General features: G+C 37.8%; 2 protein-coding genes and 1 pseudogene across 3 annotated transcripts; all 3 read left to right on the top strand.

Annotated features, from left to right (window-relative positions):
• The first annotated feature begins 2,908 nt into the window (after nucleotides 1–2,908).
• Nucleotides 2,909–3,457, top strand: LOC104612669 (ubiquitin-conjugating enzyme E2 32 pseudogene; annotated as a pseudogene).
• Nucleotides 3,458–5,244: 1,787 nt separating this feature from the next.
• Nucleotides 5,245–8,381, top strand: LOC104612626 (uncharacterized). 2 transcript variants are annotated; one of them, XM_088893573.1, is made up of 3 exons: nucleotides 5,245–5,949; nucleotides 7,026–7,070; nucleotides 8,024–8,381. In XM_088893573.1, the coding sequence occupies exons 1-3, from the start codon at nucleotides 5,498–5,500 to the stop codon at nucleotides 8,046–8,048; spliced, it is 522 nt and encodes a 173-aa protein (XP_088749699.1). In that variant the 5' UTR covers nucleotides 5,245–5,497; the 3' UTR covers nucleotides 8,049–8,381. The 2 variants fall into 2 exon arrangements, with proteins under 2 accessions (XP_088749699.1, XP_010278415.1); XM_010280113.2 differs by having other exon boundaries at nucleotides 5,248–5,949; nucleotides 7,789–8,381.
• A 7,878-nt stretch (nucleotides 8,382–16,259) lies between these two features.
• LOC104612627 (syntaxin-124-like) lies at nucleotides 16,260–17,889 on the top strand. The gene has a single exon (XM_010280114.2). It carries the CDS (start codon nucleotides 16,664–16,666, stop codon nucleotides 17,585–17,587), a length of 924 nt encoding a protein of 307 aa, XP_010278416.1. The 5' UTR covers nucleotides 16,260–16,663; the 3' UTR covers nucleotides 17,588–17,889.
• The last annotated feature ends 8,630 nt before the right edge of the window (nucleotides 17,890–26,519 follow it).

Here is a 26,519-nt window from a genome sequence, read left to right as displayed (position 1 = left end):
AGACTGCCAACTCGCGTTCGACGAGCTCAAGAAATACCTCGCTAGTGTGCCGGTCTTAAACCAGGCCCGAGGAGGGCGATGTCTTAGAACTGTACCTCTCGGCAAGCGACGAGGTGGTCAGTTCGGTACTAATAAAAGAAGTAGATCGGGTCCAACGACCCATCTATTATGTTAGTAAAATTTTGCAGGGAGCAGAGACGAGACCCGCAGATAGAAAAGTTGGCATACACACTGATAATTGCAGCTCGGAAACTCCGCCCATATTTCCAGGCTCACACTGTCATCGTCTTGACTGACAAACCTCTGAGGCAAGTCTTACTCAAGCCTGAGGTCTCCGGTTGGTTAACGAAGTGGGCCATCGAACTCAGTGAATACGACCTCCAGTACAAGCCCCGAACTGCCATCAAAGCGCAAGCCTTGACAGACTTTGTTGCAGAATGCACATTCAGCTCCGACGTTTCTAGCCTGGTCGAGCACGAGGCTCCTAGTTCAGGTGAGCTCGGTGCTCCCAAGCAGGTTGAGTCCGAGCACCATGAGGTCGCACCCAGTTCGGTATCTCTCCTGGTTAGGCCGAGCACGAACTGGGATGAGGAGCCCTGGATCCTTCACGTAGATGGCTCCTCAAATCAGCAGGGCAGCGGAGCCAGTGTAGTTCTTCGCAGCCTGAGTGGCATAAAACTGGAGTACACACTACGCTTTGAGTTCGCGACATCCAACAATGAGGCGGAATATGAAGCATTGATAGCCGGGCTAGCCCTAGCTCAAGAAGTAAGAGCGAAGCACATAATTATCTGTAGCGATTCCCAACTTGTGGTCAACCAAGTTACGGGCGAATACGAAGCACGCGAGCTAACTATGATCGCCTACTTGGCAAAGGTAAATGAGGCTCTGCTCAACTTCCAGTCATACTTCATCAAGCAAATCCCGAGGTCAGAGAACACTGAGGCTGACGCCCTATCCCGGTTAGCCAGCACCAGTCACAACGCCATGAGAATTGTGTACATAGAGGAGTTACCTCGGCCTAGCGTTCTCGGGAGGGCAAAGGAGGTCGCTCCCGTCCTTGAAGCAGAGCCGAGCTGGATCGACCCACTCGCGAGCTTCTTACTAGATGGGACCCTCCCTGTAGATCGCAATGCAACCAGAAGGGTGCAGTGCCAGGCAGCCAAATATGTCATAATAGACGAACGGCTGTACCGACGATAAAGGGTGGAAAGGTATGTGCAGCCCGACGACGAGCTGCTCCTGGAATATCACGATCTCGTCTGGACCGTGTTCCCAAGGAAAGTCACCCAAGGGTATAAAGTAAGTATACTCCCCGGGCAGGTTGAACTGGGTGATAAGGGAGTAAAGCCCCTCAGGCGTCATGGTTGAGGACCCGAATTTGTCTAACGTCCGACCTCGACGGGAGGAGGACACCAAACTACCCGAGGCGGCTCGGCCTACGGGTTCGAACTCTTCCTCGAGCTCTCCTTGGAGCTCTACCTCAGGCTCTGCCTCAGGCTCACTAAGGCTATCGGAGGCCGCAGCTCAGTTCGTGGAACCTGCATTTGACCCCCTCAAGAAGCTGTCTAAGCTGTCCGAGCTAGACATCGGGAGGAAAGGAAAACCAGGAAGAAAGTACTGACTCACTCGGAAAAAGCTAACGGACTACGAAAGGTTGACGCGAGCTCAAGAAGCGAACGCAGGAAAATGGCGATGGAAAGCGACTGGGGGTCCCCCACTATTTATACCCACAGTGATCGAAAACCGACGGCTCTGATCGAGGAAAATCCAACGGCTCATGATCAAGCTGACCGCACGGCTCCTAAGACCGAGACGTGACTGGCCGCACATCTTTGGAAACTGAAGCGGTGTCGGCGCATGTCTCCCAGCATTGAAGACAACAATGGCGCATTTTTTTGAATTTGAAATAACGCCCGCCATCACGTCTCCCAGCATTTAAAGACGGATTGGTGCGTTTTCTGAATTTTTGGCGCTCGAGGAATCCGAAAATCTCCTTACGTACGCACACTTCACGCCATCAGTCAACCGGTTTGAAGTACGGGTCAAATCCACCCGTCACCTCATGAACTCCCCGCGCTAGGACAAGACCCTTAACGTGAGGAGTGGGGGGCAATTGATGGAGGGAGATTTAGCCCGACCTCTTGGCCACCTAACACGTGGAAGCAACCGAGGGTGACCTGGCAAGAGCGACAGCTCGGCACGGTAGTGCCCTCAAGGCACGAGCTCCGAGAAGAGGAACCCACAGTCCGAGCTCCCCAAAAAGAGTTCGAACTCTCCCTTTGACCCCGAGCCTTACGAGGAACGCAAAGGGCAACAACCCGAACTGGTCCACCCCAGGGCAGTTCGGGCCACACTTCTATCTGAACTCAAGACTTTTGCACACCACTCCAGCACTTTGTCTCCAGGCCACCAAATTGAATAATCGTACCTGACACCAAAGGAGTATGTATCCTGAGGCGGCGCACCTGACTGACTTAGGGTCTGACGCTTGACAACCACACTTCAATGGCCACCTGCCACCGCCACCTCCAGTTACAGAGACGGCTCCGACAAAGAGAGCAGTGGCGGTTGTCTGCCCCAACAGAGGTGATGACACCCGAACTGGCAGAAGTGCAGAGGTAATGATACCCGACCTGACAGGAGCTTGGGAGTGAGTGCGCGAAGTGGTTATAAAAGGTCCTCTTCCCCCACGAATGGAGGTACGTGATAACTTTGTGCCATCTAGTTTTTTATCTTGCCTTTGAGAAAATACTTACTTGAGCTTCAGAGCATTCTCACCGGGTTCCTCCCCGGAGACTACTCGCTTTCTTCCCCGTTTCAAGCATCTCCTGCTCCAGTCAGAGGTAAGATCGTTGATAGCTAGGACCAACCGGATTGCGCTCCATCACTTCAGGAGGTGAAGGAGATGCAAGCAAACCCTTTTGATATATTTGGGTGGCAGTTCGCGATCAAAGGTCCCCGTGACACAGAGTTCGAGGGAGGAATCTATCACGGACAGATCCAATTGCTAGTAGAATATCCATTCCAACCTCCTGCATTTATGTTGTTAACTCCTAATGGTCATTTTGAAACACAGACGAAGATTTGTCTAAGCATATCCAATCATCATCCGGAGCATTGGCTGCCATCTTGGAGCGTGAGAACTGTTTTGGTAGCATTGATTGCATTCATGCCCACCAACCCAGATGGTGTACTGAGCTCATTGGATTACAAGAAGGAAGAAAGACGTGCATTAGCCATCAAATTTCGTGAAGCAGCCCCTAGATTTGGAACTCCAGAACGTCAGAAATTGATTGATGAGATTCACCAGTGTATGTTAAGCAAGGCACCACCAATTCCGCAATTAAATACCCCGCAGGCCTCGAATGAAGAAGAATCAACCGAGAAAGAAGCAGAGGCAGAGGGTAGCCCGCAAAATTCTGGAGTGCAAGGTTTGTCCTTTGCCGGCACCTAACAATCGTTGTTGTCGCCACTGATCTCCAGAGGTCTTGGAGCGCAGACCTCTTGCTCCTATTTCGTTGCTCTGATACCATGTAAAACCAGAGCTTTTCTAGTGTATACTTTTCTGTATTTTATTCATTGAGAATTTAAGTATATATATACATGAATACAACCACCGAATCTCCTAAGCTTATGGCAACTAGAACTCCTAAGTTTACAGGGACTCAAATATATCTTTCCTATCCTATCTGAACTATTCATGATAAGGAAAGGATAAGAAGATATATACAAATAAGATAATACTGAACGGACTCCTAATCCTAACACTTTCTCTAGCCATCACTCTTCAATGGCCTCTTCACCAATTGGGTGTTGAATGTGCATTTCTCCACAGTGATATTCAGGAAGAAGTCTATATGGCTCAACCTCCAAGCTATACAGATTCTTTACGACCTACATATGTTTGCAAGATGTAGAAGTCCATCTATGGCTTACAACAAGCACCGCGAGCCTGGTATGAGAAATTCAGTTCTACACTTTTAGATTTTGGCTTCTCCATCTCTACTTTTGATTCTTCCCTCTTTATTTACCATCGTGGGCATGATATCATCCTCCTCTTATTGTATGTTGATGATATCATCATCATGGGCAGCAACTCTACACTAATTTCTACACTCATTGTGTTTCTTAACAACAACTTCAAGATGAAAGACTTGGGCCCGTTGTCCTATATTTTTTGGGTGTTCATGTTAATCGTACTCCCCACGACCTATTTCTTAATCAGTCCAAATACATTATGGATCTCTTGGATTGTGCAAATATGGGGGGCTGTAAACCTACATCCTCACCCACTTCTTCCTTCCCAATTACACATGATGACAGTCCATTGTTGCATGATCCTTTACATATCGAAGCCTGGTTGGAGATCTTCAATATGTCACCCTAACTAGGCCGGACAATGCGTTTGCTGTTAATCAGGCATGCCAACATTTACACTCATCCACTGAGGCCCGTTATACTACTGTGAAAAGAATATAATTCCGAGGTACCTGAAAGGCACCATCACCACTGGACTACACTGAAGTTTAGTCACTTTGTACGTGAACAAGTGCTTCGTAAATTTCTCCAGGTTCATCATGTGTCTTCTATAGACCAGGCTGTCGATTTATTTACTAAATGACTCATCCTAGATCGCCTACGGAGTTTGTTGTCCACGTTGAACATTAGTCCACCCCCTGTTCAGCTTGAGGGGGGGATGATAACATAGTCTACTTGGCTTATGTTTAATACTTGTTCACTCTAAAAAGAACTTGCTTATGAAGAAGAGATCCGGAGATTTGCAAGGCAGGGCATCGGAGCTTCTGTAGACACTAAAGAAGGATAAGAGACAAGCCAGAGTTCAAGCCCTCAAGGAGTTGCAACAGGTCATAGCCGCCCATGAATCTGATGCTACCCGCTGAGATTTCTTTGACGGTACATTTTGAACGAGGGGTCCATCAAAACCAATGGGATGGATAGAGTTTGGCACATCTTTTCAATGATTTAATCCCTTTATTATTTATTTAGCATTTTGATCCTAAAAATAAATAAATAAATAGATGACACCCAAAGGATATTTATGTTTTTTCACATGTCATTTAAAGGCTGGTTAGTGGTAGGTATTAAATTGGCATGTTCTAAAAATTTAGATACTGAATTAACAAATTTTAAAATTCAGGGACCAAAGTGACACAAAGCCCAGGATACTACCCCAAATAATTGGCAGTCCAGTGGCCTCTTAAACTTAGGAATTTTGACCCGCTCATGAAGTCTTGAACCACACAGATACATGATCTGACCCCATGTGATGAGCGATGACCGATGAGGAGAGCCATGGGGCCACAAACAATCACTAGCACTGATAGATAGAGATTACAGAAGAGATAAGGTGGTTGGGTATTGGGGTCTTTATTTCTTGCTTTGTTGTATGTAGGATTGGAGATTAGAACGAAAGGAAAATCGAGTGAGGTGATACCCATAGAGGAATGAGATTAGAGCAAACAAAACGGGGAGAATGCTATTTCGTGTGGCAATTCCATTTCCACCAACATCATCAGCTTTGTCTCATCAAATACACCCTTATTTTTCCCATATTAGAATGTCTAGGAATGTTGTGGGTGCAAACAACACCGTGATGAAGACCAATTCGATTGCGCCTCTTACTACTATCACCAGAGCAATAAGCAGCTGCTATAATACGACTACGAGAGCTACCGGCACCATTCTTGCAGCGGCGTTAATCTTCTCAGTTGCTGCAGTCGAACCACAACAACAATCTCAGTTGGATACTCTGTCCAATATCCCACAGATCCTTTCCGGCGAATGTGCTTCTCCTACCGACTGTAAGAAAGCGAGGATTCAACGGCCAAAGTCGAGGAAGGCAGAGGCATGTACCACCAAGTGCGTCACAACTTGCATCCGAGGTGGTGCTGGCTCCCCTGGCGAAGGTCCTCTCAACGCCAGAGGGTAACAATTAATAATCATCCCTCTTTTCTTTCTCTTTCTTCTTCTCATTTCAATTGCTGCCGGATAGGATAAGGCTCATGCATGTTCAACCAATCCAATTCATATCATATATTAAGATGATACTTAGAAATGGGCTGGGTTGCCTTATGAGTCTGTTCTAAAATCTGGTCCTAAAAGCCCAAGCCCAACTGGTTCTTTCAGGCCAGGCATGATTGCTAGTATGTTTATTCATTCATTGGGAAATGGGAATGACCTTGCTGCTGAGTGCTGGTGGAATTGATTTAAGACCCTACAGGAAACAGGAGGCACTAATCTCCCACCTATTATATATTAACCTACCTTTTATCAAGACTTATGACCATTTGATAACAGCTGAAGTTGCTGAAACCAATTAGAATACTTCACATCAGTCATAAAATATATAGAATTCATAACCATTCAACCTCTAGGTGTGGTCATTATTATTGATTTCACAGCCTGTTATACAGCTAAAGAGTTCAGCTAATTAATCCAAATTCTCAGCATCAATCATTAAAAGAACCCACAATCTCCTTAAGAGGCTGCATTTGGCATTCCTTATTTTAAGGATTTATCTCTTTTTTACAGTTAAAATGCCCTATAAATAGTGAATTTTTAACTGTAAAAAGGAGATAAATTCTTAAAATAAGAAATGCCAAATGCAGCTTAAAACTTGTTCCCTTTTAATTCCACAACTTCAGGTGTCATCAAACGGCCCCTTTTAAGTGTTTAAACGGTTGGGCCTTACATATGCAGAAGATCCCTAGATAAGGAATGATTCAAATCAGACATGGATGACAAGTTATGGAGAGAACTTTAATTCCCTTCACGACCTGAAGTTTTTTTTGCCACGTGGATGGATGTCATGGCTACAGCAAACCATCTATGACTATGGGGCCAATTTGGGCCCCCAAGCCCATTTGCTACAGGGATCTCCCTGCATGGCCCGTTTGCCCATATGAAGGCCCCTGCTTCAGCGTATCAGGTGAAAGAGAACCTGATATACATAAATAATGTCCTTAAGGTTTCATTAAAATTTGTCTTCCTCTTTGTTGTAGGCCCATTGTAGTCTTCAAGCAAGGGTTTCGAAGTCGCCGGTACTGGTAAGTTCATTGCTTTCATGAAGAAGAAAAGTTTCTTTCGCAAATAATTTTCTCAGACTAAGGCCCCATTTGGTTCGTGGGAATAGGGGTCTGGAATCGGAATCAGAATAGGCTATTCCGATTCCAACTGTTTGGTTGGGTGGAATTAGAATCTCATTCTCATTCCTGCTGGAATGGCATTCCCCCATTTGAGAGAATGGCCATTTCCTGCTTTTCCCTTGGGCATGAAATCCCATTTTTGCAGATTTTAATCCCTATTCCCATTCCTGTCTGAACCAAACAAACTATGAGAATGGACCATTCTGATTCCGATTCCGGAGGATTTCAATTCCAATTCCAATTCCGATTCCAGACCAAATGAACCCCAAGTATTGTTTGGTATCTTTGCTATTTCTTAGTTGATCAATACCTATAATATTAAATTTGATGAAAAGTACCAGTGATCAATACCATCCATGAATCTTTCTAATTAAAAGTGACTGTCTTATGCATGTGATGTGACACATTTCCAAATAATACTGTCTATGATAAGACACATTTCTCAAAAATTTGTGTTAACCAACCCAAACTTTGCACCTAAAAATGGTTAAAATGGCAATGATACCAAACAATACTCTAACCAAATAATATAAATCATTACATGTAGACATATGTTTAGTTATAGATAAACAGTTAGCTTTCTAGGCTAATTCTTTTATTTGTCTCATGCTTTGCACAGCTTGGTCGAGTGCTCCGACATATGTAATCTAATCAAAGATGGTGAAGACGGACCATAAATTGAATTTTTTTTTTTTTTTGGTTTATTACTTTCAAACATTTAAAGTTATCCATTCATGTTTGTCCAATGACATAGTATATATGTATACCTGAAATTCAAGTGTATTTCAGTAATCTTTTTCTGTTGAGGTGTAAAGACATTCTTTTTTACTAACAAACAAGCATCCATTTTATAGGTGCAAGTTTTTTCCCCTTTCATAACTTATTGCATTGCCAAGATAAAGTTGGGACTTCGAAGCTAGTAGCTAGTCAATCAGAGGACATGGTTGAGGTTGGGGATTTTGGGGAATCTTTATTTAGACTGTGGAGATGAGGATCATTATACCCAATGTTGGTCTTACGTATCTGGGGCCGTGAGAATGATAGACTGGATATGATCTTAATCTTTGGCATTTTTTTTTCACACAAAATTGCTGCCCTCTAATTCAAACATGTATTCTCACACATTTTTTTTATAGATTGGAAAAAATATATTTTCACATTTGCCAGAGTAAATGGCCCTATAAAGTGGAATACTGCTTTACTTTGATTGCATATTGAGAGGATGCAGTTTCATTAGAATAAATATAAAATAAAAAATCTTACAAAGTTTTGCGATATTTGAAGCTAATAGCAAAAATCCCATCCTTGTGTATGGATCACCTGTTTTTTGGCCTAACTACATTAATATGATAGATCAAAACTCTTTAGATTCAGTCTCATGCTATAAGTCACCTGTAAAATTTGGGCCAATCACATGTTGACACGCAATCTAAAGCTTAAGGTTGCGTTTGGAAATAATGCAAATGGAGTGTAAATCTAGGTTCAGGATAAATTTGCACTCTGGTTCACTTTGCTTGTACTTGGCAACATTACATTTTTGCATTGACAAATGACAGATCAATGCATATTTACATTGATAATAAGATGTAAAAGTACATTAATAAAAAAGAAGTAAATTTGGATTCAAGTGGGCTTTTGATAAAAAAAAAAAAAAAAAAACATATGCTTTATTGGAATTCGTATTTTCAGCCATTACAACTAAAAGCCTAGTTGGAAAGAACTAAGAAGGTAAATTTGTCAATGTAAAACTAACCCAACTTTGCAATTTATATAAATGCTGCATTTGGTTGCAATGCAAATGCAAATATGTACATTACATATTTATCCATTTTCCGGTTCATAAATGCAAATACGGTTCACATTTTAAACCATTTTTGTGTTCATCTTATTCGTTTGAAATCAGTGCACCTTGGGTAACTTGGCTTGGATTTTGGGTCGTAGAATGGGCTTAAGCCCATATCCTAGGCTTTTAAATTAAGGGTGCAACTTGGGCAGGCCCAACCCAACCCGAGTGTGTTAAATTTAAGCTCGAGCTGGGCTCTGATCATTCTGTTTTTACTTCGGCTCAGTCCCTACTTATAGCTGATTGGGTCGGGCCCGGGGTTATCCTAAGCCTGACCCAATCCGCCCAACTTGCACCCCTAATGAATGGCGGTATACGATCTCTAATACTAGTTTGGTTTATAATAGTAATATTGATCCTTGGAGTAAAGAAAAATGTGCCATTTTATTATGGTTTATTTGGAAAAATAGAAATGAATATCTATTACATAACTGTTGCACCCCCTCCCATTCTGATTGAGAAAGCTACTAATTTTGTCTTGGATATCAAATCTACCATTAGTAGAGATTCTAATAATGAAAGTGTTAAAACAAAGGGAACGTTAATTTTGATGCATCTTGCAACTCCGATGGTTTTTATTATATTGCTTGTATTGCAAGAGACCATCTTGGTATGGTTTTAGATTTGAAACACTATTGTATTGGCAAGGCATCAATTAACCATGTTGAGGCCTGAGCTGCTTGGGAAACGGGAAACCCATAATGTTGCTTGGAATTCTAGGGACTTCAACATTATTATTGATGGTAATTTGAAGATCGTCGTTAATTGCCTAAATAAGACTATGGATCCGCCATGGAATTTGAAGACAATTGTCGAGTAGTATTTGCAAGTGAATGCTCTTTTGGATTGTGGTTATTGCTACTAGCAATAACTCATGCAACTTCTTTCAACCTGGTTCTTGATGCTTCCAATTCCTTCCTTGGGCTTTAGCTTACATTTGTTTTTGCTACTACAAGTCAGAGACCGGCGATGGAGAAAATGATCGTTGCAAATCCTGACGATAATTTTGCATTTAAATCTTGAACATGTGATATTGTAGTGGAAACATCGAGGACCGAAGAAGGGGAAGAGTGAGAGAATAGACTCTCTAAATCCCCTAATACACACAACTATGACATGGAACCTACCGCTGAGGCCTATGGAACAACTCAAGGAAGAATGCGTTCCAAGTTTCGAATCTTCTACAATGATAATGTTGAAGTCTTGCTCTTTCTATAGAATGTAATTTCTCTCTCTCAACAAAACAAACACACACTGGAGGAGGGAATTTCTGGTCGGAGGCTTAGGGAAGAGTAGCTTAATTCTTCCTTATTGTCCACGCCTTCTGTCTTTCCAATTTTGCATCATCCTCTTCTTCGTCATCTGAAAACCACACCTCCTCTAGATCTAGATCTGCTGTTGCAATCAATGGCGGAGACACCACGCTGAAAACCCCTTCAATAGGCCGTCTAATGAAGATGGACTCTTCAAAGTTCAAATCCAACCTCGCAGTGGTGCCTTTACTCTCCACTACATCCCGCGTAATAGTGTAAATCAAGGAATTAGTTAAAGACTTGGGTTCCTTGTGCGATATTTCATTGAACATATGCTTGGCTTACCTAGGCGTCGTTGGGCGGGTTCCTCTTGGAACCTCTCCACTCAAAGACTTGGGCTAAAGTAGCCCAAGTGTAATAAAATAAAGTAAGGATAGGGCAAAGTTGGGATTTAGAAAAATTAAATGGGTCATATGATATATCACATGTATGCAGTATCTGACGGTCAACCAAGGGAAGGGTCCTTTAAATCATATTTCTGAAAGTTTAGGGATAATTAAAATATGGTTTTGAAGTTGAGGATTAGTCTAAGTAATTTAAGTAATTGTAATAGTTCAAGTAATTATCCCAAACTTTTATTAACTTTTTCTTAAGTGTTGATGCACGTTTTGAAATAGAATAAAAAGACAGAGCTTACTGTTGAAATGTAAGAGTGGTAGTTTTGTAATTTTCTTTTATATTTTGTCTTTTGTATTTAATGGGTTGTGTTGGAACTTGAAAGCTGAAAGTTCTAGACTATAAAAGTAAAACCCCGTTTTATATCTTATAATCTGAAACATCTTGTAAGAAAGAACAAGAAGACAAGAATAAAGTAAAATCCAAAACCGTAAGTTGGCTTTTCATATTCTTTGCTTATTTTCTTCATTCCATATTCATTTCTCTTTTAGAGATTTTTTGGTTCTTCATTTGATTTTTACCACCATACTTCCTTTGTTTCAACAAACTTTTGTTATCGAGCAAAGATCCATTCAATCATTTAGATCTAAAACCAAAACCTTTTATGGCATCAAGTTTCAAGAGCTTTGTTTTAGATACTTTCAAAAAATTCCACTTTCTGTTTTTTATGGAGAAAACCATCATTATTGGAAAATACAGATGAGATGAGAACATTTTTCATCTCCAAAGAGATTTGGGAGTTAGTAGAAGGATACGAATAACCAAAAAATCATGAGCAACTTGTAACATGAACTGAAAACAAGAAGGGAATTTAAGGGCACCGAAAAGGTAACATCCATAAAACTTCAAATTCTTTGAAGAGATTTTGATAATATTATGATGAAAGTGAATTTATTCAAGGGTTCTTTTTCAAGTTGTTGGTTTTGTAAACCAAATCAGAATATAAGGAGATGTTATCTCATATGGAGATATTATCTCAGATGAAAAAATTATAAAAAATGTTCTAAGGAGTTTACTAGTTAAATTTGATCATGTGGTGGCTGCCATTGAAGAAGCCAAAGAAGTAGATCGTATGGAAGAAGAAGAAGTGAAAAACAAAACAATGGTTGTTTTATTTGCAAGAAAGATAACCATTTGCCCCAAGACTATTATTTCAAATGTTAAAAATGCAAAAACCATGTTCATGCTGCAAAAAATTGCAGATTTAAGGAGAAAGAGCAAGCCCACTATATTGAAAATGATGATATAGAAGATCATCTATTTTACTCTTATATGAATACCCAACAAGAGCCAAAAAAAGTTTGGTATTTGGATAGTGGTTGTAATAACCACATAACAGGAAACAAAGAATGTTTTCTTGAGTTAAATGAAAGTGAAGCTTGGAGATGGCAAACTTCAAGGTGTTGAAGGAAAGGGTGTTATTTCAGTCTAGATTGTGCAAGATAATTCTGAACTCATTTTTTATATTTTTTATGTTCCTTGTTTGACTCAAAATTTGCTTAGTGTTGGACAATTTATACAAAAAGGTTATGAGGTGTACTTTGGCAATGATAAATGTGTAATAACTGATAAGAAGAAAGGTCAAATCATTACTAAAGTAAAAATGGTTGCAAACAAAGTGTTTCCATTAACTATGTTTTATGACGTGAGCTATGGGCTGAAAAGTGAAAAGTTGGATGAGTCCATGTTATGGCACCTAAGATATAGACACTTGAATTTCAAAAGTCTCTCATTGTTAAATAATAAGAGTATGATGATTTTACTTGCTCAAATTGATAGAGAACATAAAGTATGTGAATGTTGTGTCTATGGGAAGCATCATAGACTATCATTTTTAGAGAGATCCTAGCATTCAAAGACACCATTGGAGCTTGTTCATGCTGATATTTGTGGTTCCATAAGGGCTCCTTCCTTCAACAACAAGAGGTACTTCATTCTCTTTGTTGATGAACTTACTAGAATGATGTGGGTATATTTCTTAGATACAAAATCACAAGCATTGCCTACTTTTATTCACACAAAGCTTTTATTGAAAAGCAAAGTGACACAAATTAAAAGTTAATGACTGATGGAGGAAAAAAGTTTACGTTGAAATAATTTAGGAAGTTTTGTAAAGAACAAGGCATCAAAAGAAAGTTAACGGTAAGACATACCCCACAACAAATGGAGTAGTTGAAAGAAGAAATAGAATCATTGTAGAAATGGCACAAAACATGATGCAAGGTAAAAATCTTTCAAAAAAATTTTTGGCTGAAACTGTTCATATTTGCTATCCACATATTAAATTACTCTCCCACCAAATCCGTGCAATATAAAACACTTTTTGAAGCATGGCACAAAAAGAAGCCTGTTGTTAACTCATTCAAAGTATTTGGCTGCATTACTTATGCTCACATTTCCTCAAAGAACAAAAGGATGTTTGATGGCAAAGGTGAGAAATATGTTTCCTTGGATGTAATATTTGATGAAGAAGGGGGCATGGAACTTTGAAGAAAATTCCTCACAAACAAATAAATATGTTATAGAAGATGAAGAAAAAAGTGATGTCCAATGACCATGAGCATGATACAATTACATCAAATGCAAAACCAACAAACTTAAGAAAATCAAGCCCAACAAGTTTCAGTCCAAGAATGGATCCCTTAAGTTCAAGAAACCAATATCCATGGAAAATAAGCCCAAGTGATGTAAATAAGGATACTCCACCAAAAAAGGCATATTCACTTTAAGAAACCTTTGATTCCTGTAATGTTGCATTTCTCGCACTAGAACCATAAAGTTTGAAAAAACTTCAAAAGAAGTTTAGGTGAAAATTATAGATGAAGAATAAAAATGATAGAGAAGAACAAGACATGGAAATTGATTAATGAATCAAAAGAAAAAGAAGTAATTGGATTGAAATGAGTTTACAAAACAAAGTTCAATGAAAATGGTTTAATCCAAAAGCACAAAGCAAGGCTAGTAGTTAAAGGCTATACCCAATAATCGGGGGTAGATTTTCATGAGACTGTTGCACTAGTTGTGCAAGAATGGAAACAATTAGAATTGTGTTTGCACTTGCTGCTCAACTAAAACTTTTTCAATTTAACATGAAATCAGTCTTCCTAAATGGAGATTTAGAAAAAGTTTATGTTGAATAACCACAAGGTTATGTGATATAAGTAAAAGAGGACAAGGTTTACAAGCTTCGAAAAGCTTTATATGGCTTAAAGCTAGCACCTCGGGCACAGAATAGCAAGATTGATAAATACTTCGATAAAAATGATTTAAAAAAAGTCCAAATGAGCCATCACTCTATGTCAAAAAGGAATATATGCATGATTTTATTTTTGTCTGTCTTTATGTTGATGATTTGATTTATACAAGTAACAACCCAAAATTGTTGAATGAATTCTAATTAGCAATGACCAAGAAATATGATATGACTGATTTGGGGTTAATGAGATGTTTTCTTGAGATTCAAGTGAAGCAAAGAAAAGGTGAAATTATTATGTCTCAAGAGAAGTATGTTGATGATTTGTTAAAAGATTTCAGATGTCATCATATAAAGCTCTAGTTACTCCTATGATTGTCAATGAAAAGTTGTCAAAGGAGGATGGAGTAAAATTAGTAGATGCATTAATCTATAGAAGCCTTGTTGGTTCTTTGATTTATCTCACCAATACGAAGCCAAATATTGTTTTTACTGTGAGTATTGTTTCAAGAATCAAGATACATGAACAAGCCAAGTTCATTTTGAGGTAGCAAAGAGAATACTTTGATATGTGAAAGGAACTAAGGGTCCGTTTGGTTTGCAGGAATAGGGGTCTGGAACCGTAATTAGATTGGGCTATTCCGATTCCAACTGTTTGGTTGGGTAGAATTAGAATCCTATTCCCATTCCTGCTAGAATGACATTCCTCCATTTTAGAGAATAGTCATTCCCTACCCCTCCCTTGGGAATGAAATCTCATTCCTGCTAATTCTAACTCCCATTCCCATTCTTGTCTGAACCAAACAGACTATGGGAATGGACCATTCCAATTCCGGAGGATTTTGATTCTGATTTCGACTACAAACCAAACGGATCCTAAGAACTTTGGGCTGAAATATAAAAGTGAAAATGAATCCAAGCTCAAGCTGGTTGGATTTCCAGACAGTGATTAGGCTTATCCCATGGATGATCAAAAAAGTACAATTGGATATGTTTTTTCTTTGGTAAGTAAAATGATTTATTAGTCATCCAATAAGCAAAATAATGTGCCACTCTCTTCAGCTAAAGCAAAATACATTTCAGTCACTAGTGCATCTTGTGAAGCAATTTGGCTTAGAAGATTTTTGGAAGACCTTCAATTTGTGCAAAATGGCCCAAACTACAATCTACTATGACAACACTTCAACTATTGCAATGACCAAAAATCCAGTTTTTCATGAAAGAACAAAGCATATTGAGCTGAGACACCAATTCATCAAAGAGTTAACTGAGAAATGAGAGATTGAATCGAAGTTCATTAAAACTGAAGATCAATTTGTTGATATCTTCACAAACCTCTAGCTTCTAAAAAATTTCTGCGTTTAGATCTCTAATGAAAATTACAAATTAAGAGGGGATGTTGATGAAAAGTAAGAGTGGTAATTTTGTAATTATTTTATATTTTATCTTTTGTATTAAGTGAGTTGCCTTGCCATGAGAGCTAAAAGTTCTAAACTTAAAAGTAAAACCCCTTTTTATATCTTGTAGTAATCTAAACATTTTGTAACAGAGAACAAGAAGCCAAGAACAAAATAAAACCCAGAAACTTAAGTTTGCATTTCACATCTTCTTCTCTTCTTATCTTCATTCTATATTAATTTTCTCTTCTAGAGACTTTTTGGTTCTTCCTTCCATTTTTACCACCACACTTCCGTTGCTCCAACACTTACAATGAGTTTTGGGCAAACAAGCCAAGTATAGATTCTTGAGGAAGAAGTAGAAAATCGATCTAAAATATAAGCAACTTGATTTGCTGTCGGTCGAACATGAGTAATCGAGATGAAAGGGTAGGCTTGCCAAAATTTGCAGTCGTTGTATGTATGGCTCGAGAATAAATATGGTTTACTCTATGGTAACGGGCCACGATACCTACTCCGGCTGAACTGATCAGTCTCCACTAACAGCTCTGTGGACGTTCATCTTAAGCTGTACCCATCAGAGACTTCCGGATTGGCAATAACTTCTCAACTTCGAGCTTGTGGGCGGGTGAGAATAGAGATTGGATCAAGTATTGATTGATGTTCAAAGAACAATTTGTTCAAATAAACCATGCAGAAGTGATAAGATTATTATGGTCGGTCTATGGATGCCTGCAACCGCATTAGGAGATTAGCTGATGAAGAAAGAAATGCCACGTGGAATTTAACCAGATCATTAGGACCAAGTCAATCCTAATAAGGGGAATATTGGTTCTTTCTCGATTAGCTGATAAAGAAAGAAATGCCACGTGGCAATCCATGACGAGTCATTTAAATTTCTAAATTCTCTGGTTTCAATTCAGGTTAGTTTGTTTGATTGGTCCTAATCTCCTATTGACCACCAACCTCTCGTGAGTCCAACTCCCCCAAAGAAAACATGAAGAAGAGAATCTGTTTTTACATAGGCATTCCTTCCTTGATGAAATCTTTTGCTTTTGTCTAATTTCTCTAGCTTCCCGTCATCCTCCTCCTCAAACAAGAGATGACGACGAGGAGGATGAGACCTTCAACCCCTTAGAAACCAAACCAAAGCGAAGAAGGATCAGATCATCAAACACATTTAGAATATATAGTTAGCTGGGTTAACGTTCTCAGCTCGCCTCATTAATTGCACCAACATCGATCAGAACCCAAGATTATTACATGCAGTCTGCAGAGAATAGAGAAATTGAATTATTGAATTGAAGAAAGAAAGAAGGTAGGGGCCGGGTTAAAACAAAAAGGTAGTCAAGATGAACGACCTATTCTCTAGTTCGTTTAAGAAGTACACGGACCTGAAACAACAGAACCAGTTCGACGACATGGAGGCTGGCGGAGATGCAAGCGGGGAGGGCGTCAATCTGGATAAATTCTTTGAAGATGTGGAGAATGTCAAAGAAGATATGAGGAATGTGGAGAAGCTGTACAAGAGGTTACAGGAATCCAACGAAGAAAGTAAGACTGTCCACAACGCCAAGACCATGAAGGACCTCCGATCCCGGATGGATAAAGACGTAGAACAGGTTTTGAAACAGGTAAAGGTTATCAAGGGGAAGCTAGAAGCACTTGAACGCTCCAATGTTGCTAATAGGAGTGTTCCAGGGTGTGGACCTGGGTCCTCCGCCGATCGAACACGGACGTCTGTGGTTGCTGGGCTTGGGAAGAAGCTGAAAGATATGATGGATGATTTCCAGGGATTCAGAGCAAAGATGACTGCCGAGTACAAGGAGACAGTGGAGCGTAGATACTTCACCATCACCGGCGAGAAGGCAGATGAAGAGACGATCGAAAACTTGATATCAAGCGGGGAAAGTGAGACGTTCCTACAAAAAGCCATACAAGATCAAGGGAGGGGCCAAATCCTTGACACCATCTCAGAAATCCAAGAGCGCCATGATGCTGTAAAGGAGATCGAGAAGAACTTGATTGAACTCCATCAAGTGTTTCTAGACATGGCTGCCTTGGTGGAAGCCCAGGGGCAGCAGCTCAATGATATCGAGAGCCATGTTGCCCATGCCAACTCATTCGTTCGACGAGGGACTGAACAACTCACAGTTGCAAGGGAGTACCAAAAGAGCTCAAGGAAGTGGACGTGCATTGCCATTAATCTTGGTATACTTCTCGTCATCCTCCTCATCTTGCCATTGTTACCCACCATCATAACCCTTATGAAGTAGGAAATTAATATAAATAGACAGACAGACAGACAGAGATAGAGAGTAAGACAGAATGACCTGTTTGTTTTAATTTTGGAATTCGGTAAGCAGTCTGTCTCTTCTCTTCATCAGCTTCAGCTTCAGGGTTGGATAGTCCAATATAATCAGATCCTTTTAGGAATTTGGAAACATTTGTTAAATTTCCCTCGCAGAGGGAGCTTCTTCTTCAATGTACACCATGACATAACAGTCCAGCAACACATGTATATTACTTGTACAATGCTAAATGGGTATTTATATATTACATGTACAATGTTTAAACATCATATCGTAGCCCTTTGGAATTCATGATTAACCCTTGTGTATCTGTAATGGACCTGTTAAGTGCATGTTAACACCCCTGAGGCCCTATCACCAAGTACATGCCATGTCACTGTAATTGAAGATATACCATGATAATGATGATGATGATGATATTTAGATCCATGACATTCAAATTATCATAGCATATAGGGATGGATTCGAGCCGAGCCGAGTTCTGTTCGAGCCAAAACCTTGAGTTTGAGCTCGGCTCAAGTCAAAAATTCATAAGCTCGAGCTCGATTTTGAGAAAAAAATGTTTTATAAAAATAAAAAATTATATATAAAATATTTTTTATTTGATATTTAAAAAATTAAGAATTATAATAATTAATAATTATAATATTTTTATTATATATATATATATATGTTCGAGCCGGCTCACGAGCCTCACAAGCCGATCTCTAATAGGCTCGAGCTCGGCTCGTTGCCACCCTCAATAGCATATCCGGTTATATCTGACCTGGTATCCTACATGTACGTAATACAAACAGAGGGGTAATTACATTATATATATATCAAATATATTTAATAATAGGTATTAATGTAATCATATGTGTATACTTAACATTATTGTTATACATTACAAACAGTTAATTGTGCAGCTAGCCAGCTCTGATGGTGGGTCATTGGTAGAATGCCGGGTTGTTTGTAGGGATGACCTAGCATCATATCATCTGCCACTAGCATTATATAGTTCCATGAAGGAAAAAAAAGGTTATTCATTTATTTATTTACTTTTGTAATTAATAAGAAAATATATAAATTCTTGTACTTTAATATTATTAGAGATTAAATTCATTGGGTATTTGATTGATTAATTACATAATTTAGGACATGCATACTTGCACTTTGAAAACTAATTTTAAAGTTAGTAGCAAAATTCCTTGTTTTAACTTATTTCCTATGTTTTTAAGCATTATCCCACATTGGAAAATTATTAAACTTAACTTGAGCTTTTCAGTAAGAGCTCGTTTACAAGCTTTAAAATTATAGAAAGGAGACTTTTAAGACTTGCTACCACTCAACATACGTGCACGCACGCACGTGTACAATGCTTTAGAGGCACACTTTGCTCATGTGAAGTGATTATAATTTTAGTTCGATGTGAAGATTTGTGATATATAAAATTGTAGACAACGATTTTGCGAAATTGCAAATTGCAAATAGATGGCTTCGTAGAATCACAGATCGTAGGTGGCAGACTTTGCAAAATTAATAGTCACGCACATTAATTGGGCAAAATTGCAAATCAAAATTTATGTCACTTATGGAATAGCAAAATCGTAAATTGTGACATGCGATTCTCAATTAGTGACTCGGGAAAACCGCATCTGATTTGAACCACACATAAGGGTGTGTTTAGTTTTGAAGGCTGAACCATGATAGTTGGCATTTTATATTAATCCAACAGTCATGACTTGATCGAATGTGATCAAGGAACATTTTTCAAACATTAATGATCTCTAACTATTAACTGACCTTGAAAAGTCACAAAGTTTGAAATTGTGACTATACAAAGAGCCTCCTCGAAACAACACATTCTCCTTTGTGATGATTCTCTAGAACTTATATAAAAGGTATAAATCAAGCCGATACACAAAAGTTTTCAATCACTTTTCATGTCAAACACACTTATCTCTCTCAGTCTAATCTTCTATTATCTTACAAAAGTTTTCTTCAGAGATTCTTCAACTTTGTTGGTTGCAGTTTCTCAACCAAAACTTTGTTGTATCTTGAAAACAAATTTATCTATAACCCAATAGCAAACTTAGTAAAACTAAATGGGGGCAAATAACATTCTAAAGACAATGTCTCTAGATGCACCTTAAAGCTTCTTCTCCAAATTTTCATGACCCCATTTCCCAACATAAACCTTTGAAAAATGTTTACATCCAAACCATTGAGGTTTAACTAAAAAGACATCTGCACTCCTCTTACATGTATTTTCTATATTATGAGTTAGTGTATCTTGCTCCCTCTTTACAGAGTATATGTTACAAGTGTCAAAACCCTTTTGAAGATCTCTGTCCACATCCTTATATATTCATCTTCTTGGCCTAGTTGCAATACACCTATTTATCATATTAAATGATGGAAGAGTGGCCATAGGCCCTCGCTTAATCCTCGTAATGTTAGAAAATCCAATGCTATGTGATAAGCCACAGGTTGAAGGAAGATGGTTATCTTTGTGCTTCACTTTAATTAACATATACACAACCAATTATTATTATTATTATTATTATTATTATTATTATTATTATTATTATTATCTATTTTCTAAAAAATTCGGTAATGTGCTTCCTTGAAAAGGATTTTTCATGCAAAGAGAAGCCACTATTTATTGGGTTATATTGGATCCTCTTTCCAAGACAAAGGAAAACTATTTGGCTGGGTCTAGGTTGGATGATCAAGTGATGAGATCTTGGGCCAGTGAGACACTTGTCTCAATCTAGAGGGGTTATTGAGTACCTTTCTACCAACATACAAGTCAATTATGTTTCTTAATTATCTTAAAAATAGGGAAACAAATGTTGGGTTAAGCAATTATATAATGGTATTTCATATCTATACTATCTATAAAAGTGCAAATAGGCGTCCCTAGCTTCTGAAATTTTCATTGGACAACAAATGCCCCCTCCCTAAAGTTTGAATTTGACAATAATTAAAGGCAAATTGTTATTTTACATCTTCATTTAGTGTTTATTTGATAAAAGACATAAAAGTACTTTTTGTTCAATAATTGGAAAAGAAGGTACAACAAAAATGAAAATTTACATTTTTCATTCAATGTTTACCTATACTATTATTAAAAGTGTGGTTTGAAATTTTTACTTAACTAAATTACCCTAATTTTTAAATTTGGTCCTTGTCTAATTTTAAGGATAGAATGTAATTAGAAAAACCACTTTTCTCCTTATTCAAATCCCTCTCATTAAGTCTTATGTTTAAATTATTAACTCCCATTAACATTCCTTGAATCCTATTCTTCACTAGAATACCATATTTTTGAATTTGGTCCCTCCCATTAACATTCCTTGAACTACTATATTTCTCCTCATTCAATTCCCTCTCATTAAGTCTTCTTAGGGTATTAATTCCAATTATTTTATTGAATTCTATATTTAAGATGTTATTTTCACAAAATTAAAACAAATAAATTCTATCAATTAGACCTACATATTTTTAATTATATAAAATACATGTTTTTTAAAATTTACCCAAAAATGGAATCATTTTCCATCATGGTGGCAGGTAAGCAATTCAGCCATTCAGGTCAAGTGAGTTAATCCATGATGTCATAATTAAATAAAAAAGTTTAAAATATAAATATAGAAAAATTAGATACATCTCTAATGTTTTATATATGTTAATCATATTAAAGAAATATAAGTATGATAAACAATAATTATTCTCATTGATGTTGGAACAAAATATAAATTTAAAACCAATCCAAAAATAAAAATATTTTTTGTGGTGGGTGGTCAACAGTTCAACCTTTTTAGGTCAAATGTGTCAACCCTTGATTTCATAATTAAATAAAAAAAATTAAAAACTATAAAAAAAGATAGAAAGACACATCTCTAATATTTTATATTAATCATAATAAAAATTAGACATGATAAACAAAAATTGCTTTCAAATTTTTATTGATGATTTAAATAAAATACAAAATTCAACATTCCAGATCAAATGTGTCAACTTATGAAGTTATAATTAAATAATAAAATTTTAAAAAGATAAACATAAAAATATACAAAAACTATATAAATTATGTAGAAAATATTTGGGCATATCTCTATATTAATGAACCATAATATGTGTGACAAATAAAAAAAATCATAGATAGAAATATAAAATAATTATAGAAAATTTTGGAAGCATGTTATATATAGATATATAGCAGCACCATCATCATTAAATTTGTCACGTGCAAAGCACATATACGCATACTAGTGCTAGATTAAGATAACAGACTAGGAATAAAGGACAAGTAACTTCCCATAGCCGTCAGCCCAATTTGGATTGTATAGCTCTCTATTGCAAACTGCTCTATCTAGGATCCTTTGTTTGTTTGTTGCAAGTAAAGAATGCTCCATCCATTGCCAACTGTCGTAGGGAGTATCCAAATTTGATCCGTTCAACATTAACTATAATTTTTGCATCACAAAAAAGTAAAAATAAAACAGAAATAGCTATAGTCCCCATTCGTTTTTTAGGAAGATACTTACTCGGGTAAGTGCATTTACCCATATTCTTTGATTTCCTAAGTAAATAAGACGATTACTGTTTTATCCAAAAAAAGCAATTATTAAAAGGGGCAATTTTGTTTACTTACCCACCTAAGAGATGGATATCACTTACCTCAGTAAGTGATACATGGAGAAAATGAATTTTGTGTAAACTCCACATAAATCTAAAAAAAAGAATATGGATATCTCGGTTAATGAAAAGCAAAATCCCATTGGCCAAGTTTATTTCCCTATCTCAAAATTTGGAAAATGAATGTGCCCTCTCCTAGTTTCACGTAATCCTGTAATAATATCTTGCCATTCTGCATTAGATGGTTGATGATGAGCTTCAGCTTTGCACCCTACTGCTGCCATGACCCACCTTTTGTCTTTGATTAATACATTAACAATAGATGTCCGATTGAGTTGAGGTGAGTTTTTTTACCATTGATCGGGGCTCGGGGCAGGGATAGTATTTGTTCACTTTGCTTCGACCTTGGCCCCATATATTGTATTAATTATATTATATTATATTACATAAGAGTATCATAACTCCATCCTTTATTTGCCAAATGAATCACATTTCATTCATCTGTCCCCACCAAGAGGAATGGCATTGTTTTGGCTACTAACAAAAGATTGAAGCCTGTTGTAGATATTTTTCTATGACCACTTGAGCCTTAGCCTTTTAGAGACATTTAGCAATCTACATATCTGCTTGGTAAACAGAGTTTTATTCATTTCACTTAATTTCCTGAACCCCAACCCCCCCCCCCCCCCCCCCCCCATCTTTTTATTGCCTTGTATGGAAGGTTTTGCTTCTTGAGTTACCTTTTCCAAACATTTCTGTATCTTCTCAATTTCTGAAATGGGTTTCCTTGGTAGCATTGTTGAAGCCATTGTATATATTGGCATTGCTTGAGTCATAGATTTTTTCATGGTTGCTCTACAAGCTTGTGAAAGGAGAGGTTGGCTTTCCAAGTTTAACGTGGATGGTGCGATGCCAATTTTGTTTGTGGGCATTCGAATGACTTCTAGGATTAGAGTTTCCTTCATTTCCATTAAGGCCCCATTCGCTTTTCGGTAAGTTACTTACCCAGGTAAATGCAATTACCTGGGTAAGTTTTTCCTAGGGAACACTTACCCGGGTAAGTGCATTTACTCATGTTCTTTTAGTTCTTAGGTAAATAAGGTAATGACCATTTTACTCTTAAAAATTCATTATTAAAAGGGGCATTTTTGTCCCATTCAAGTGTTTGCAACTTCCCCATAGGTAGGAAAGTTATTTACCCACGTAGGAGATGGGTATCACTAAGGGTGTCAATGGACCGGTTTTGGATTGGACCCCATCCAATCCAAAATCAATTTGGACAGATAGGACAGACCAACAAGATATATTGGATTGGATCAATCCATTCCAAATATTTCTTAGATTGGATTGGACCTGGTCCGTCCATAATAAATTTATATTGGATTGGGTTGGACTAAGCCAATATCTGGTCCATTGATATAAGATAAGAATATAGGTGTCAAAGGACCGGGTTTGGGTTGAAACCAATCTAAAATCAAAACGAATTTGAACAGATTGGACAGTCCAGACATTGAATTGGACCAGTCCAAATTGGTACAAAATATTCATTGGATTGGATTGGTCCTGGTCCATTTATAATGGACTTACATTGGACTTGATCGGATTGGACCAAATCCAATTCAATTGGCACCCCTAAGTATGGCTTTCTTGGATAAGTGATACTTAGGAAAATAAACTTTCCCTGATCTCCACACAAAATTCCATTGACCAACTTTCCCCCTCTCAATTCCTATTGACCAACTTTCCCCCTCTCAAAATTTAAAAAAGGAACACCCCCTAAGGGAGATGCTCAAAAGATTACTAATGTCTTGTTGGATAATCACCTTAAGATCCCCTGGTAAATTCATACTATTATCCCGATTGCAACAGTCTTTTGCAAGCTTTTCAGAAAGTTATTTTATCCCGTATTCTACGCAGGCACAGGAATAGGGTGGCCCATGCTATAGCTCGCTTTGCTTGTAATGTAAATGGAACCACCAGTTGGTCTTTATCTCCTAACTCTATCTAGCCTGTACTCTCGGATGATTTAATGCAATAAATCTGTCTAAGGGCTTTTTTCAACATAAAAAAAAGTCTCTGAATCCTGCCTTCTCCAGGGTTGGGGGGATAAGGGTTAGCATACAGGCAACCCCCATTGGAGGATTACCTACATCTATGATCTATCTACATGAGTTAATCCAGCTTCTCTCATGTGGGTAGACAAAGTGGCTGATGCAAACAATCTACCAAGGGGACCCTTCGGATAAGCTACTTTTTCTAATCCACAAATCAGGTCTTTATACACCATCACCATCTACTGTACGTTGATTTGCCAAGTGACGGTGGCTCAGTTGGTAGGATCTCTAACTCATGGGCTTTGTGTAGCTCTTTTAAGCAAAAAAGATAGTTAGCAACAGATTTTTAGAATAAATCCCATATGTTCCTCAATTGAATCGCTATAGAACCTCAGCCTAGTTGGATTTTTACTTTTTCAAGTGTTACAAAACTATAAAAGATTCGATATAATAGAAATGGACAGAGTAGAGAAACTTAAATGGCAATTAAGCAGGATAAAAAGAAATTTCTCACCTCTCTTTTTGAACTATGATTAGTCCCTCAACCCTAGAACAAGATTTGCTCAAGTGGATCTCACAATCATGCCTAAGGTTCCAAATATGGGTAGCACAAAAAGTATCACAAATGCAACTATATATCTAAGAGTGGGGTTTAAGGAAAGAGAAACAAGTATCACATTCACATTGGGCGTTCCCTTGCCCAATGTGTATGATTTTGAGTGGGTTAAGGAAAGAGAAACAAAAAGGAGAAATAGAAGAGGTTTTTCTCTTTGAGGCTACAGTGGCGAAAAAGTGAAGAAAAGAAGGGATTTTGGAGGTAGAATAAGACAAGACCTAGCTCCTTCTGTAAGAGGTGCTTTTCTTTTAATTCCTTGGATTTGTGTGTGAACATCAAACAAGAACAGTTCTACACATATGGTGAAATTTCATCATCTTTCCTCTTGCAACTCGCTTGTCAGTGAAGTTGGTGGTGTAACCCAGGAGAGCATATATCTTTTTATATAAATATCTAGTTGTTGCTACAGAGACTATTATAATCCATTATTATCATTGATAGTGGAAGAATTTAACTGCAATTTTACCGTCTCATTTTGGTATTTTTCACTTAGGGGATACATTCTTTTTTTTTTTTCTTTGGATTTTGAGAGGGGGGAAGTTGGTCGATAGGATTTTGATTCCCATTGACCAATAAACCCATGCTCATTTTTTAGATTTATGTGGGACCAATGAAAGTTTATTTTCCTGTGTATCACTTACCAGCGTAAGTGATACTCATTTCCTAGGTGGGTAAATTAACTTTTCCATTTAGGGAAAAGTTGCAAATATTTGGATGAGACAAAAATACCCCTTTTGATAATAGAATTTTTATGACTAACATGGTCATTGCCTTATTTACATGGGAAATAAAAGAATATGGATAAATGCATTTACCCAGATAAGTCTTTCCTAGAAAACACTTACCCAGATAAGTACATTTAGCTAGAGAAGTGACTTACCAAAAAGCGAACAGGGCATTAATAAATCTTTGGTGTCTTTTGTTATTAACTTATTATTGTGTTTGTTAATTAATTTATCTAATTGAACATACTGATCTATTATCTCTACTTTACACTTGTTACATTTATTTGCACATTGACAACAAAAGGGTGTTACTGTTATTATTGTGTTTGTTAATTTATTTATCTAATTGAACATATTGATCTATTATCTCTACTTTACACTTCTTACAGTTAGACAACAAAAGGGTGTTACTGTTAACCCCCAGGCCCCAACTATAGTTGCCATCATTTATTACAATCCTCACCAGCTAGCTTAGATGCCTGAAACAGACAATGAATTGAGTTCATCCCAGGAAAAGCTAGGCTGATCACCTCATTCCACAAGACAAGAGGTTGGGCTGGGTCATCCTTTGTAGAGTTGGAAGTTCTAAAATGGATGCCGACAGTTGTATATAATATATCTAGGTAGAACTAGTCCAACCATTCCAAATCATATAATAACATAATTAATTTTTAAATAATTAACTAGTATAAATATATATGGAGTAGTTAAAAGAACGAGTCTTTAAGCGGATAAGGAGCTGCTGCTGACAAAGCAATGCTCACCTACCTAGCCTGCTGCCTGCCATTGTTCAGTAAGTCAAGTCGTCTATGAACAGCTATATATGTATTTCACTCAACAACCCACTCAAAACTAAGTCTATAAATAGATCGAGT

This window comes from Nelumbo nucifera, chromosome 8 (genome assembly GCF_055504915.1).
Source record: "Nelumbo nucifera cultivar China Antique chromosome 8, China Antique-T2T, whole genome shotgun sequence".
NCBI lineage: Eukaryota > Viridiplantae > Streptophyta > Magnoliopsida > Proteales > Nelumbonaceae > Nelumbo > Nelumbo nucifera.
This window is presented reverse-complemented; position numbering and strand designations above follow the sequence as displayed.